The sequence below is a fragment of the Branchiostoma lanceolatum genome, chromosome 18 (genome assembly GCF_035083965.1).
Source record: "Branchiostoma lanceolatum isolate klBraLanc5 chromosome 18, klBraLanc5.hap2, whole genome shotgun sequence".
NCBI classification, from domain to species: domain Eukaryota; kingdom Metazoa; phylum Chordata; class Leptocardii; order Amphioxiformes; family Branchiostomatidae; genus Branchiostoma; species Branchiostoma lanceolatum.
The window spans coordinates 14,311,389-14,327,626 of NC_089739.1; the positions used below are offsets into that span (position 1 = coordinate 14,311,389).

Genomic DNA, 16,238 nt, shown 5'->3' on the forward strand with positions numbered 1-16,238 from the left:
GCACACTCCCGGTGTACTACCCTGTTTTTGCCATTTTTGGATAGGTGGAGTGAGAATCTAGGCCAGTTTAGACATTCGGTTTTGCTGGGTCTCGTACGATCGTTTTGGCTCTGTAGGATGTGTTTTCGAGGAGCTACTGTTGTTTTTACGACACCGCACCCCTCCACGTGAACCGTTCAGGGTAGACTACCCAAGCAATAACCAAGTTCTTTCTCGTTCCGTTAAAGGCAACCTAAGCAATATTAGGGCGCTGAAAGTCATATATTCAAAATCATTTTTTTTCTGATTTCTATCCATAGTGAGTTTAGATAACACTATCCCATTGTATATCGACCATCATGGAGCAAAAATGTGATGTCGTTGTGCGGTGGGAACTCATTGAAAATCTGAGCACTTGGAGGCCAGCCATCATTTCAAATCTTCCGAACATGCACGATTCTGACCGATAAGTCCCGAACGCTTCCGAAGAAATAATCACGTGGTCATGGCTCAATGTGCTTGGCATTGAGACGTCACGCGGCCGGAAGTTACCGAAGATTGTTGACAGAAAATGGTTACGGCTGGATTCTGGGCTGATTTTTGATGTAAATTTCAACCTCACCAAACAGAATTGCTCTTCTCAGAATATTTCAAGTTTTACCCCCTGAAATCGCTTAGGGCACCTTTAAAAACTTTGCCTTTCATAAAATGGCTTGTTTAGTAACTTTCCTTTTTTTGGCCAATCACACCGGGTCACTCCTACTCTTCTCGATATGTGTGTTTGGCTCTTTTACGTGCAGAGGTTCGCCGCTTGAGGCTAATGCCTGAAGCTCCCTCATACAAAGGGCCGCCGGATTTACGTCACCACCCGAAATGACGAATGCAATCCCTTACATGTCCGAGCTGGAGTCGACCCCCAGGATCAAACTCGGGCCCTAGGATCCACGGAATTCGATCCAGATGGCGAAGCAGCGGGGTTCTGTTACCGCTTGCACCATTGGTATCACTGCACGAAAAAAGGGGGATTTCTATAAATGGCGGTACACATCAGGTACAGCTGATAATGGATGCTTTAAGCATTTGACTTCTAAGTGGTCGGGAAGTTTCAATAAATTAACACACAGAGTGTCACAAACAGAAGAATAGATTCTTTATTTTTGTTCTTTCATATTTTCTTCTTTGAATTTGACCTTACTTAACTTTGACCATTCTAAAACTTAAGTATCCATTTCCTGATTTTCCTTTTGAATTCATTTCATCTATTTGCTCATTTTGCAGCTTTGACTTGATTTTATCAAAGTTTTTTTTTTCTAAACAGAAGAAACTTAATGCACGCACGGATTTTATCCATATACTATCTTTCATCAATTCAAAACAAATCTTTTAGAAATAACATAATGAGACTGAGGATTAGTGCCCACTCTTCACAAATTGAAAAGGGCCGACACTACAGCACGCCAGCCAAAGAGAGACTGTGTCCAACATGCCATAATGACATTGAGAAAGAATTCCACTTTATTATGGACTGTCCAACTTATGCCGATGACTGACAAAATTGTTTACAATCTATTGTATTTACATCTGACAAAAAATATCGGCATCTAACAAGACAGTGATATCCAATATGATATTATCATGCCATGTTCATATATCCACCTATGTTGGCAAATTTGTATATAGCTCTGTGCAAAAAACGAGACAGTATTTCTTACTCCTGACACAGCATACATTACCAACATACTGTTTTACAGCATTAAAATGTACATAATTCTATAGATTATTTCTACTATTAGTCATAGATTAGACTATTTCTTTGTATTAAAATTTTGTTAACTACATATTAGCAATAGTTCAACTTTCATGTGCGTATATTGCCATACATTGTACCAGATACAATTGTCGTGCAATAAAGTTCTTCTATATTGTTTTTATAATCCAATCAACATGGCCTAAGATAGATTAGCAGCAAAGGATAGTCATGTTATTGCACATAATTTATTTACAAATTCTTTACATTGTTTTTATTTACAATGGAATGACTGAATGCTGTAAGTCTTTTAATTCACCTTTCCGGACTTCCCATAATCCTTTGCAACAGGATGGCTGTACATTCACCTTTTGCACACTTCCCAGAATCCCTAGTGCAGGGATCCGGAAACGGATATACTCTAGGCGACAACATTTTCTCTCAGGATGCGAAACCACGAAACATGATAGCATGTGGGCGCATGAAATCTAATCTAACCGAGTAGAAGATAAAACACAACTCAGTTCGGTGCAGAAACGTGCACAGGACAGGGTTAATTTAATCTGTAATCCCTTTCTGACGGAACACAAGATGTGACCTTCATGTATGAGGTCATCGGGCAAAACCAGTGGAGAGGTGTTGGCTATTTGCCAAAAAAATACCTTTGTCCACAAAGCTTGTCAAATTCACATCCTCACTATTATTTGCGAGACAGCTTATAAGTTCCTGTGTTTTACTGTCCTCCTACTCAAGGTTTTAGCTGTTTCCTTTTTGTTTCGCACGCTGAGCGAAATTATTGTCGCCTTGAGTATATCCATTTCCAGATCCCAGGAATTCTGAGAAGTGTTCAAAAGGTGAATGTAGGTTTGCGGTAGTGTTGTAAGACCATTAGGTCTAAAGATTAGGTAAAATGCAGCAAGGATTTTTTCTAATCATATTTCATCAAAGAAACAATTATCAAAGCGCATTCATTTCACAAGGACTTATGGAATCAACTTGTGCAAACGTACGTTTGTAGCTTTGATTATTATGCACAAGGAAAACAGTTTCATTGCATGTACCAAAATGCTGTATTTTCTCTTAGAAAAAAATCATATTAAGGGCAATAAAATTTGACGGCGTCATCCATTTGGTAAAAAAAAATCAGATTTAGAATTCTTTCATGACCAGCTATCAATATTCAGTACAATTACAGGTCTTTCTTGATCTGTTAATGAGGAAACAATGAAAAGTCAAAAAGCCAATTTAGCCAGGGTGGAAACCTTAAGTTAATGTCGAGGTAGGATGGGAAATTAGGTTTTGCGATGATGTAAGTTTGCAGTTGACACAATTGTTATACATTTCGTTTGTAACTGCCCTCATTATGAGGATGAAAGAAACAAGCTTTTCGAAACAACCAAAACAATATTCCCGAGCTTTCACCATCTAGAAGATCTCAAAAAAATACCGGTACATTTCTACTTAAATCACAAAACCCACTAATCATTAAAAACATGGGACTTTTCATCAGCCACTGTCTTCAAAGAAGAAGTCAAACTCCCAAGTAATGTTGTATGTAGAAACAGTAGTTAGATGCATAGAATAGACACTCGTTACCATTGTTACCTTACTACTGTTTGTACCCTTGGAATTAGCCTACGGGCATGGATTTGCAAATAAAACATTTTATATTTATATATATACAATAGTGATACATTGGGAAAGCATATTGGCAATGTCTTGCATTTACATTGAAGACGTCACTGGGAAATTGAAAAAAAAAACACTGAATATATTCAAGGTAAACAAATCATTCCCTAGATGCTGGATAAAATACAACACAAGACATTTTCAATGGGTTTACTCTACTACAACCCTACGGTTTACAGCATACCGCAAACCTATGGACACCATAGACCAAAGGATCACGTAATAGCTAATAAGGCCACAGCAAGTAAATTTCATGTTTGACATCCTCTGCAACCTCCAAATTTAGTGTGCACGGGCAAAAAAAAAACAAGGTGGGCAAAAAAAAAGAACATTTTCAAACTTGAATACCATAAAGCATGTACGAAGAATTGAAGCGATAAAACATGGTATTACAAACGAAACGTCTCTAATCCCTGTATTCAACAAACAAGCATACACAATGCATACACAATAATTGTGCAATACATTTGTACTGATTTTTCACCATGTGCAAATGCCTTTTTTCGGCATCTAGAACGTTTTTGCAATGGAACTGACAGACATTTGAAACACATTGCCCCATTTTCGATATATTGACCATTGGGAAGAGTAAAAAACTCTTTTTTTTAATTTCAAAATCAGGCGAAAATCAATGTGCGTGCGGATGTCATCCATAAAATTTACATGCTGTGGCGTAAAGAGAAAGGGGAATAGTTCTTGACTACTGGTCTCACACCACCAGTCTGGACTGAAGAGACACCAGGTGGGGCAGGTGGTACTGCAGCTTGTCCAGTGCATCATGGGACATCTGGCTGCACAGAGAGACGTCCAGTTTCTGCAGACAGCGGCAGTGTTGGCTGAGGGACGCTAGCGTGCGGTTGGTCAGCTTGTCGTTGCACGAGATGTCCAGAAAAGTCAGTCGCTGCAGACGTTTCACCACTGTCGTCACCCCTTCATCTGTCACCTATGACATACAAATGCCAGGAAGTCTTTTAACGGAAAATATTCATTAAGCATCAATATAACTTTTTTGACTTAAGTATTGTATTTGGCTTGTCACTTTCTCTAAATGTGTCTGTGTGCATATGTCTGCATGTGCATGCCTGTGTGTGAGTCTGGGTGTGTATGTGTGATTTTGTGTAAGTGTGTCACTGTGTGTGTGTGTGTGCGTGTGTGTGTGTGCGTGTTTGTGTATGTGAGAGTGTATATGGGTGCATGTACATGTGAGTGTCTATGCTTGCGTGTTCATGTGTGTGAGTGAGTGTGCATGTGTTTGCGTGTATCTTCCATTCCCAATATGAACAATGCAGCCTAGCTTGTCGTACATCCTTAGTCATTGTGCTACTACTATGTAACACTGGATAGGTCCCAACACAGTATGGATGCAGACTTAGGCAGAATCTTCTATCTGTAATTGCTTGTTAAATAAGGCTGACTGATTTGACGTTCTATACATTAATTTTCATGCTTTGTATCATTTTCAATACATGCATCACATATTGGCATCAAGTATTGACATGAATTAACATCAATTATATCATAACGCTGATTTTTAATACTATACATTACAATGACTTACCTGGTAACATTGGCTGATTGACAGCTCCTCCAGGCTAGGCACATTTGTTGCTATGGCAACCAGACTCTGGTCAGTCACCCCTGTACACATGTTCAGTCTGAGACACACCAACTCTCTGAACCTGTGGGGGGAGGGGGGGGGGAGAACACATGACTCAGTCACCCCTGTACACATGTTCAGTCTGAGACAGTTACTGACTTCTCTAAGCCTGTGAGAGGGGGGTGAGAGAAAGAACACATGATCCAGTCTCCCCTGTACACATGTTCAGTCTGAGACAGTCACTGACTCTCTGAGCCTGTGGGAGGGGGGTGAGAGAACACATAAATCAGTCACCCCTGTACACATGTTCAGTCTGAGACAGTCACTGACTTCTCTGAATCTGTGGGAGGGGGGTGAGAGAACACATGACTAATCGGCACCCCTGTACACATGTCCAGTCTTAGACAGTCACTGACTTCTCTAAACCTGTGGGAGGGGAGTGAGAGAACACATGAATCAGTCACCCCTGTACACATGTTCAGTCTGAGACAGTCACTGACTTCTCTGAATCTATGGGAGGGGGGTTAGAGAACACATGGGAGGGGGGATCAAAGTGATATGCGGATGATGTGATGAGGCGATGTATATCATATGTTAGCTAGAAGACCACTCGGGACGAATAAAATCTTCTCTATGGAAACAGGTGGTCATTGTAGACAGGATTCTTGGAAACTGTTGTCTGTTGGTGTCATACAAGCTGCTAAAGAGATTCTGAAGACATTGAGTAGTCACCTGATCGCACAGGTGATTCCCAAATCACTCAGCTGTTGGCAGGTGCTCAAGTCCAGCACTCGAAGGCGTGCCAGGCGCTGTAACCCAGTGGGTAACCCCGCGTCACGCTGTGCTAACAGCGCTAAGGCTTCTTCCTCAGTAATCTGTAACAATAGAAAATTTTGCATAATCATTATGTGTTGATTGTTTTTCATCAGTCAAAAAAAGGCCATATGTGCAAACCATTTATGAACACCCAAATGAAAACCAAAGAAGTAATTATCATATCAAGGAGCTTCTCATTTTGAATCATGAAGTCATAAAAGATAAGTGGTAGGAGAGGGATGGGCTCTGCTTTCTAACACTGTGCCCTATTTAAAACACAGTGGATAACAACGTTAAGCCTCTGCCCCTAGCTAAGGCCTGATCTAAAGGCTACAAGTATGGGACCTATATTTTAACTTCACTGTATCATGCCACTTAAAACTGACCTAAGCTAACAATTAGTCATCAATTGCATTTTCCTATATTAACAGGGCCTTGCGGCTTATATTTTCACAATACTGTAAATCAATTCATATATATATATATATATATTTAGCTGAAGGAAATTAATTTTGTAGCAGAAGGCTTGGGAAAAGGAGGCATACACTGTATTACACGGTTAAAACAACAATAGCAAATACAATGGAAGACAGCACACATGCTCACAGTGGGATGACTTTGCTGTGGGAGGCACACAGCAAAAAGACAAAATAACTGAGAAAATCTTATGATTTACACTTACAGTATATGTAAGGATTGAAACTGCTGACACTGAAGAATGAATACTATATAACTTGAAATGATAAGGAGAAAAGCTATGATTCATGAAAATTTAGATACTTAATGTAAATAAAAGCAAATAAAAAAGAGAGACTAGAAGTTACCTTACACACAGTCATCTCAGCAGCAGAGGGCGGGCTGAAGAAACCTATGGTGCCAAAGTTGCGGGAAAACCTCCCGCCATTCAGTTCACACAGACGCCTCGCACCTACCTCTTCACTGGGCTTCTCCAGACCCAGGATTCCGTAGTCCGTGACATTCTTGCACCAAGCCACGCTAAGACGTTTCAATTCTGGGAAGGACGCCGCAATGGCGTGAACGCTACGGTCCGTGATCGCGAGGCACGATGTCAGATCTAGCTCTTGTAAGTGTGGAACGGCCTTACCAAGCGCTTCGACAAACTCATCCCGTACAAGCGTGCAGTGGGCGAGGCAGATGGATGAGAGATGTGGCATGGGTTTCGAACAAAAGCCCGCGATGAGTGCCTTGGAGGAAACCTGCGGACATTCTGCGAAACTGATGTACTCAAGTCCTGGAAGGGTGTACAGTTTGCTAGCAGCAACCTCTCGCATACGCCTGCACTTGGAGAAGTTCAGATACTGCATTTGTGGAACATGTGTCTCAATGTGCAGTACAGTCTGTGACGAGAGCTCGCCGCACATTGCCACATCTAGAGAAGTTAAACCCGTTTGCTTCTTCACCAGAGCCAAGATGTCGTCATCGTTTAAGTCTCTGTTTCCCGCAATGTTCAGTTCCCTTATCGCGATCCCCGGTACTGCTGCTAGCTCTCGCAGCGAGCTGCCTGGGAGTCCAGTTTTGCTCAAGTTCAAGCTTGTCAATTTCTTCCCTTGTTGTTTCAGAAATGCTTTGATATTGACAAACGTGAGGACAGAAGCCGACTCGCGTGTTTCGGACCCTTTGACGTATGGGTCAAACTCATACGAGATGGTGCATCCCGACAGCGACAAGTTCTCAACGTTCGGCATTACCGTCACGAGTCTGTTAAACACACAGTCTGAGAGATGTCGCAGCGAACCCAGGTTTAGTTCCCGCAGGTTAACCAACGCCTTTTCCGCCGCCTGAAAATCGTTCACTTTCCTGAGCAAGTTTCCTGAAAGAAAAAGGCTGTTACATAGACTCAGGTCCAGCCTTGTGAGATTATAGCAATGAGGAACGATAACCATGAACGTTCCTTCCGTTATATCCGAGCCCTTGAGGGAGAGACTCTGTAGATGCTGCCCGAGGTGTTGGCACGCTTTCTTGACGACCTCCTTAGACTTGGAAGATCCGTCCATGTCGTTTAAGACGAGATTGGGACTCTTCCTGAGCCCGAAACTTTGGACGGTTGAGCCGGAGGTGAACGGTGTGAGGAGATGGAACACGGTGTTGGTCTGGAGGGCGGGGTCCAGCGAGGCTTCATACCATTGTCTGTTTACGAGAGCCGACGCCTTCCTGTCTCCGACACTGAGGAACCGCATCACGTGGGCAATCACCTGCACAAACAACAACAAATAAACATATTCAAGTCAACTATGACACGAACAGATTATCTAAATAAGGGCGGCATACTCTTCCGTTACCTGACACGTTGTCCAAACTTAAACTTTTCATAATGGTGGAACGAAAGTCATTTTCTATTTCTACCTGCAATCTTCGTTTTAAGCCCTGCAAAACGACGTGGAACCCATACTACTAGCATACTATTACCAGTAGACTGTACCAAGGAGCTTTAAATAGCTCTCTGACTGTACTAGTACACTTACATTTGAAACTGTCATAAATTATTATACAAAGAGATATACTGTTTATCATAGTCACATGATCTGGAGAATATAACATCACAAGATCAGAATAAAGAAGTTCAGAATACCCACTGAATATTTTTAAACTTCTTCTCACAGGGTAATAATCTTAATTCTGACTCAGAACTTACGAGTCGTAACAGACGAAGCGAAACCCAGGACCTAGAGACCACATTTAACAAGATACATGTAAATGACATTAATATATATAATGATTATAGACGTAAATTGTGCTAACGTTAACGTTATATCTCGAATTGGAACTTTGCACACTGTGACAGTCCTATGATAAAGATAAAAACAATGTCGTTTCCCCTAAATACCATGAAAAGTAGTTATAATGTTCGCCATAGATTCTTTATAAACAATGTTTTCCAAAGACAGAAATATAAATTTGTTGCTGACTCACAGTCATGTGTTTTCATCATGTACTTTGCCCCTCAAGTCATGAGTTTTTCAGTTCCGCCCACAGTTGTAAAATACCGACTTTTACAGAATTCCTCTTAATTAGGAAACGTGACACTAACACAGAAGGTTCACTGTGAATGATTTAACGATTTGGAGCAAACATCAGCTTAATTCTGTCATTCTTGGTAAGAGAAATAACGTAGGAAAACGGAAAATACGTACCTCGACTGGTAAGGTGGTCGCCATTTTTGTTTTGTAACAAGGTGGTCTCGTGACGTCATCATGCAGTTCTAACAATGGACGGCGGGAGGCGCTGTGTGCGCAAGTCGGATTTGAGGTGGAACTAGAGTTCCACGACCTCATACCTTCGCCAAATGATTTTAACCTTTATGACTGACGTATTAGAAGTGTTTCTCATCAATCATAAATCATACCAGTTGATTGTCTTAAAATATAGCATGTCCAAAATATGAGCTTAACAAATGTATCATCAATTATGCAAAGGAGGCCCTTATTAGCATAATTTGATTCAACGATGTTCACATTCACATAACGTCCCGATGCCACAAAAAAGGATTAAATGTATGAAATTGCCGTCTTTTGCCAGTGTGGAATAATAGAAGTTACTCATTAAGTATGCAAATAAAGCCCACATTTGCATATTTTCTATCTATCAACAGTCCTCTCTTCCTCAGTAACAATTTGAATTGTCATATCATGGAACAAAGCGGATTTTTAAAGTTGCCTCATTAATTATGCAAATTAGAATCTGATTTGCATAATTATCGTCTAATCATACTAAGCATCACAAAAACTATCCACATACCAAAAATCATGACCATCCATCAAGGCCATCATGTTATAGTATTTTCTCATTAATTATGCAAATGAGGTCTTCATTTGCATAGTTCATATCAATTAATATTTCTCTCTCCCTCAGTCACATATGTCACATGTTTCAGAGTCCTATCATGGAATTTGGCGGATGTATAAACTTTCCTCATTAATTATGCAAATCAGATACTGATTTGCATAAGAAGTGTCTAATCATGTACATCATCACTCAAGCTATCTACCTACCAAAAATCATTACCATCCATCAAGCCCTTCTTGAGTTATTCCCTTTCAAAGTCAGACGCAAAACCTGCTCATGCAGTTCCAAAAAAGCCGCTAGGGGGCCCAAACCCACACCACTTACTCTCTGTCCAAAGATCTATCTACCACTCAAAAATAAGTTCCATAGCATGTCCAGAACAAGAGATATCAAAACAAGGTTCCGCTGCAGTACCGTAAGAAGCCGCTAGGGGGCCCAAAATCTCATCGTTTTTAGGTCTCATCAAAACCTACCAACATACCAAATACCAAGACAATCCATCAAGGCATTCTCGAGTTATCCTGTGCCACTACAAACAAACAAACAGACAAACAGACAAACGCTACCCTCTGCATAACCTTCTCGGCGAAGGTAATAACGGTTCTATTTGTATACAACACTGGTGTCTACCAGATTAAGGTCTTATTCCTGTATTACTCCAAGTGTGCAGTCTAAAAGAGTCCGTAGTCCAAAAAATGAACGGCTGCATGAACGTGTGTTTTTATCGGTGGGAAATTCCCTTTCAGTTTAAGCCAGCCCAACTGATCTCAAGCGCCAAACTGATGTTACTGAAGACAAGGATCTAATTAGAAAGAAAGAAGAAATTAGCCGGTAAAGTTCGGCAGCCGCGCGCGAGGTCGGACGTCCACAGCCCTGCATTTCGATTGATGCGGTCGAGCGCTTACAGCTAGAATTTGCCATACATAAACAGGGATTGGATGTAGGAAAGATGTTGGCAATTTCTTTGAATGATTTAGGGTAAATATTCTCAACATAGAAAGTATAACATTGGTGCCTTTCCTACAGCTTAATTACGAACACGCCCATATAAAACATGTATTATAACATGTAAGCCTATGGGGCGAAAAAACTCATGAATGAGGCCTTAACTGCGCTGGTTGTAGGGAGAATAATTCTTGCCAGGGGGAGTTTGCAATTGGACACCATAGGGTTTCATAAGCCAAGCGTAGTTTGGGGGGGGGGGGAATTGTTAATTCTTCCTGCGGACTGATTCTCTCAGGATAGTTATTCCCCCTTTTGCTTCGATCCTTACCCCCGTAGAAGGCCTGTTATAGAGTAATTCAACACGCTGATAATATGTCAAATAGAAAAGCTCCGTTGTCGCCTTTGATGAGGGTCTGCGTGCTCCTGTTGAGCCATCTATTTCACCCATGCACACCCTCTCAACAGGTGCGGGCAAAAATGCGTTTATCAATAATTGCCTTTCTCTCCCTTACTTTTACAAAACGCAGAGGGACCTTATTAGGACTTTCTTGAGACATGTATTTTCACTACTATACAGATTTAAAGTAGTCCCAAACTCCAGAGGGGGGAGTTATTTCCCAATAGATGATACTTTTAGGAAGTAAAACTGAATATTTTTTACAGTATATGATAAAGTACCCACTAGTCCCGTGCGCATCATCAAAAAGCATTCAGTATTCTACTAAATTCCCCAGGTGACCCTTTGTTTTCTAATCAATCAAATTAAACAACCTCAGCCTATGGCTTACTACATTGTGCCTGACAAGGCCTGACAAAAGTTTGATTGCAAAAAGAATGTCAGGGGGATAAGAAAAACTCGTATTGCTGTGTGTTCTTTTATATCTTATTAATATTCGTAATAAGTTGGCTGATTACATATCTATTGATACATAATCTAGTTGAAAATAACACCCCCTTCTGGAGTTTAGGACTCCTTTAAACTGTCAGTCTTGTTCTGCGTCCCAGCCTCTATCTCGAACATTTCCCCCCATGTTCATTTTTCTTTTTATTATTTCCTCCCTTATGTGGAAAAAAAATCAAATTTGTCGTCTACAGAGTATGTCACCTATAGATTTAAGTTGCCATGGCCTAATATGAAATGAAACCTCAGCAGTAACATAGCTGTTCGATTAAGGTTAGAATAAAGCTTTGTATGATAACAGCGGCGACTGAACCTCAAGCGTTTAATCACGGTACTAAAGCGCCGACTGGCGATTTGTGGCGGTACTAAAGCCTTGGAATTGTCGAACGTTTCATGGTTGCAGTACCGTTAAGGATCACCAGTCGGCACTTCAGTACCACGATAAAGTTGACGCAAAAGAAAAACAAGGTTTTAAACCATTGAAAGTCCTTTATTGGTGAAATCTGGTTTTGCGTGAAATTTGGTCAATTTAGGGCTGTTTGTGGTGGGAACCACTATAGAATGATCGTCTGTCCGCTGTTTGGAGCCTGAAGAACCAATGCAAGGGTTTTGGTTAGGGGGCTATTTGCAGAGAAGATTGCGCCCCAATGTTTGCGCCTGATTTCACGCAATGGTCGAGTCAAATTTTAGATCATTTTGTACCTTAATAAAAGGTGTCGGCCAACCAAAACTGTTAAAAACGTTTTAGTATGCTATCAAATATCATCTGTACGACACATTGATGTTCCAAACTATTGAACAAAGTGAATAAAATGTCATGTCAGATTGTACACTTGGTTCCTCTGTTGTTGTTTTTATTTTTATTTTTTCATTACATACCCGGTAAACCGCATGAAGGCGTAACACACCAGGTTTGTACTGAAGACTACAAGCTGCATATCCGGACAGATTTATATGATCCACACACACCGGGAAGGACCCCGTATTCTTTTCGATAAGTGTGTTGGGTTCTTAGAAGTACTCGAGGTGTGGCTCTCCTCAAACACGGGATCTCCATTTAACGTCCTATCCGAGGGACATCCCTAACCGAAGCTAGGTACTCATTTTCACCTGAGTAAAGTGGGGAAAGTCGTGTTAAGTGCCTTTCCCAAGGGCACAACGTCAACCGGGGACAAATCAGGGAACCTCGGATTCAAACCCGGTATCTCTGGGTTCTGGGGCCAAACACCCTGCCACTACGTATACGCCAACGCGACGCTACTGTTATGTTTCACTTAATCTTGATTACTGATACCATGACCAGAGCCCTAAATGCTGTATATGGATGACATCTTCTCCCATGTTGCTTTTCATTACCTTCGCCGGGAAGGTAGGCCTTCGCGGGAAGGCTATGTTATCGGTTACGCCAGCTGTAAAATGGGTCCGTATGTATGTCGAGATCATAACTCGAGAAAACTTTGATGGATCTTCCTGAATTTTGGTAGGTGAGTGGCGGATGTAAAAATGAAGGTCAAGTTTGAAAATGGTTTACCTGGCGTTTTCCTACAGTGCTCCAGTGGACTTTTTATGCTAGTGTGTTTGTATGTAGACAACATAACTCGGTGCATTGTTGATGGACCTGCATGATTTTTTGGTGGGTACGTAGAGATTGTGGTAACAGAGGTCAAGTTTAAAAATGGGTCACCTGGCATGTTCCTGCGGTACTGCAGCGGGCTGTTTATGTATGCGTATTTGCTTGTTGACTGGGGTTGTCAGTACAGACCATGACATCATCACTGTTACAAGGAACACTAAAGTGCCGAAACAACCACCTCGAGCAAAATATAAACGAAGTTATAAGACTTTTGACACAAATGACTTTATTGATGATATTATGTCCGCACCTTGGAATGTTGTAGAATTGTTTGATGATGTTGAGGATTCAGTGTATGTTTTCACTACTATTTTTAACATGATAGCCAATTTCCATGCACCCGTAAGGCGTTTTACGGTCCGGTCTAATCAGGTTCCGAGGTTAGATGCAGAGCTGAAAGAGCTGGAGTACCACAGGGCAGTTGTTTAGGTCCGTTATTATTTACCCTTTATACAAATGATCTTCCGTTAGCCGTATCCCAATGCACGACTGAAATGTATGCCGATGATACGTCACTTTACAAGGCAGCCAAGTCAGTTAGTGCTATTGTGGAGGCTTTACAACCGGATCTTTTAAAGGTGGTAAGATGGGTTAGTGCCAATCGTTTAGTTATGAATGTATTGAAAACAAAGTGTATGTTATTTGGTACTGCACACAGGCTTGCTCTTTTACCAGACACTTCCCTGAACCTAGTTATTGGTTCAGAGAAGGTTGAACAGGTAATTGAATCAGCCCTCTTGGGTTTGCATATGGACCCATCGCTTTCCTGGAACCTTCACATGAAACATCTAATGGCAAAACTATCATCAAACTTAGCCTATGTTAGAAGGTATGCCTGCTATCTACCTGATACAATGTGCAAGGTTGTTGTTCAAGCACTAGTGTTATCAATCCTGAACTATTGTTCACCTGTACTGGCTAGAGTGCCAGAGTCATGTATTAAGAAGATACAAGTGATACAAAACAAAGCCTGCAGACTGGCCCTAAGATTATCATTTGACACACCAATCGCGAAAATGCACTCCGAACTTGGTTGGTTATCAGTGAGAAGTAGATTTAACGTCAGCACTCTTAAGTTATTCTTTAAGATTGTTATGATAGGTGAGCCATATGAGATCTACAGATCACTTATACCAGTTAATGCATCGCACAACTACTCGACTAGGCGATCAGTGTATAATTTTTATCTTTTCAAACCTAAGAACAACAGCGGAAAGAGAATGTTCATCTACAGATCCGTAACGTTATGTAATGCACTACCTAGCGAATTCAAGACCGTATCGGATGTTAGACAATTGCTCCCTAACCATGAATAAGAAAGTAAAGTGATTTCATTTCCTCAAATACCCGCCAAGTGCCCTATCGTTTGAATGTAAAGTTTGAACATCCTGATAAAGAGATTGAATTTTAGACCGGAGCACTGAATTGGTCTATAATGCTTTATAAGTATGGGGTGGGGGGCGTAACTTTGGTCAGCTATTACTCCCTAACCATGAATGAGAAAGTAAAGTGATTTCATTTCCTCAAATACCCGCCAAGTGCCCTATCGTTTGAATGTAAAGTTTGAACATTCTGATAAAGAGATTGAATTTTAGACCGGAGCACTGAAGTGGTCTATAATGCTTTATAAGTATGGGGTGGGGGGCGTAACTTTGGTCAGCTATTACTCCCTAACCATGAATGAGAAAGTAAAGTGATTTCATTTCCTCAAATACCCGCCAAGTGCCCTATCGTTTGAATGTTAAGTTTGAACATCCTGATAAAGAGATTGAATTTTAGACCGGAGCACTGAATTGGTTTATAATGCTTTATAAGTATGGGGTGGGAGGCGTAACTTTGGTCAGCTATTACTCCCTAACCATGAATGAGAAAGTAAAGTGATTTCATTTCCTCAAATACCCACCAAGTGCCCTATCGTTCAAATGTAAAGTTTGAACATTCTGATAAAGAGATTGAATTTTAGACCGGAGCACTGAATTGGTCTATAATGCTTTATAAGTATGGGGTGGGGGGCGTAACTTTGGTCAGCTATTACGTCCTAAACATGAATGAGAAATAAAGTGATTTCATTTCCTCAAATACCCGCCAAGTGCCCTATCGTTTGAATGTAAAGTTTGAACATTCTAAAAAGGGAATGAATTTTAGATCGGAGCACTGAATTGGTCTATAATGCTTTATAAGTATGGGGTGGGAGGGCGTAACTTTGGTCAGCTATTACTCCCTAACCATGAATGAGAAAGTAAAGTGATTTCATTTCCTCAAATACCCGCCAAGTGCCCTATCGTTTGAATGTCAAGTTTGAACATTCTGATAAAGAGATTGAATTTTAGACCGGAGCACTGAATTGGTCTATAATGCTTTATAAGTATGGGTTTGGGGGCGTAACTTTGGTCAGCTATTACTCCCTAACCATGAATGAGAAAGTAAAGTGATTTCATTTCCTCAAATACCCGCCAAGTGCCCTATCGTTTGAATGTAAAGTTTGAACATTCTGATAAAGAGATTGAATTTTAGACCGGAGCACTGAATTGGTCTATAATGCTTTATAAGTATGGGGTGGGGGGCGTAACTTTGGTCAGCTATTACGTCCTAAACATGAATGAGAAATAAAGTGATTTCATTTCCTCAAATACCCGCCAAGTGCCCTATCGTTTGAATGTAAAGTTTGAACATTCTAAAAAGGGAATGAATTTTAGATCGGAGCACTGAATTGGTCTATAATGCTTTATAAGTATGGGGTGGGGGGGCGTAACTTTGGTCAGCTATTACTCCCTAACCATGAATGAGAAAGTAAAGTGATTTCATTTCCTCAAATACCCGCCAAGTGCCCTATCGTTTGAATGTCAAGTTTGAACATTCTGATAAAGAGATTGAATTTTAGACCGGAGCACTGAATTGGTCTATAATGCTTTATAAGTATGGGTTTGGGGGCGTAACTTTGGTCAGCTATTACTCCCTAACCATGAATGAGAAAGTAAAGTGATTTCATTTCCTCAAATACCCGCCAAGTGCCCTATCGTTTGAATGTAAAGTTTGAACATTCTGATAAAGAGATTGAATTTTAGACCGGAGCACTGAAGTGGTCTATAATGCTTTATAAGTATGGGGTGGGGACGTAACTTTGGTC

General features: G+C 40.8%; 1 protein-coding gene across 2 annotated transcripts; it reads right to left on the reverse strand.

The window, feature by feature from the left end:
• Positions 1–1,107: 1,107 nt before the first annotated feature.
• Positions 1,108–9,029, reverse strand: LOC136424194 (F-box/LRR-repeat protein 20-like). Of its 2 annotated transcripts, none has more exons than XM_066412706.1 (5): positions 8,981–9,029; positions 6,761–8,041; positions 5,745–5,887; positions 4,974–5,094; positions 1,108–4,358 (listed from the first exon to the last, which is right to left on the reverse strand). In XM_066412706.1, the coding sequence occupies exons 1-5, from the start codon at positions 9,002–9,004 to the stop codon at positions 4,125–4,127; spliced, it is 1,803 nt and encodes a 600-aa protein (XP_066268803.1). In that variant the 5' UTR covers positions 9,005–9,029; the 3' UTR covers positions 1,108–4,124. The 2 variants fall into 2 exon arrangements, with proteins under 2 accessions (XP_066268803.1, XP_066268802.1); XM_066412705.1 differs by having other exon boundaries at positions 6,653–8,041.
• Between the last annotated feature and the right edge of the window lie 7,209 nt (positions 9,030–16,238).

Bases quoted from the DNA above. Each gene is read 5' to 3' on its own strand.
- LOC136424194 (XM_066412705.1), bottom strand. From the start codon at position 9,004: ATGGCGACCACCTTACCAGTCGAG. The intron at 8,042-8,980 runs GTACGTATTTTC...TTGTTTGTGCAG, and splicing joins CGACCACCTTACCAGTCGAG to GTGATTGCCCACGTGATGCG. The intron at 5,888-6,652 runs GTAACTTCTAGT...CTATTGTTACAG, and splicing joins CTGAGATGACTGTGTGTAAG to ATTACTGAGGAAGAAGCCTT.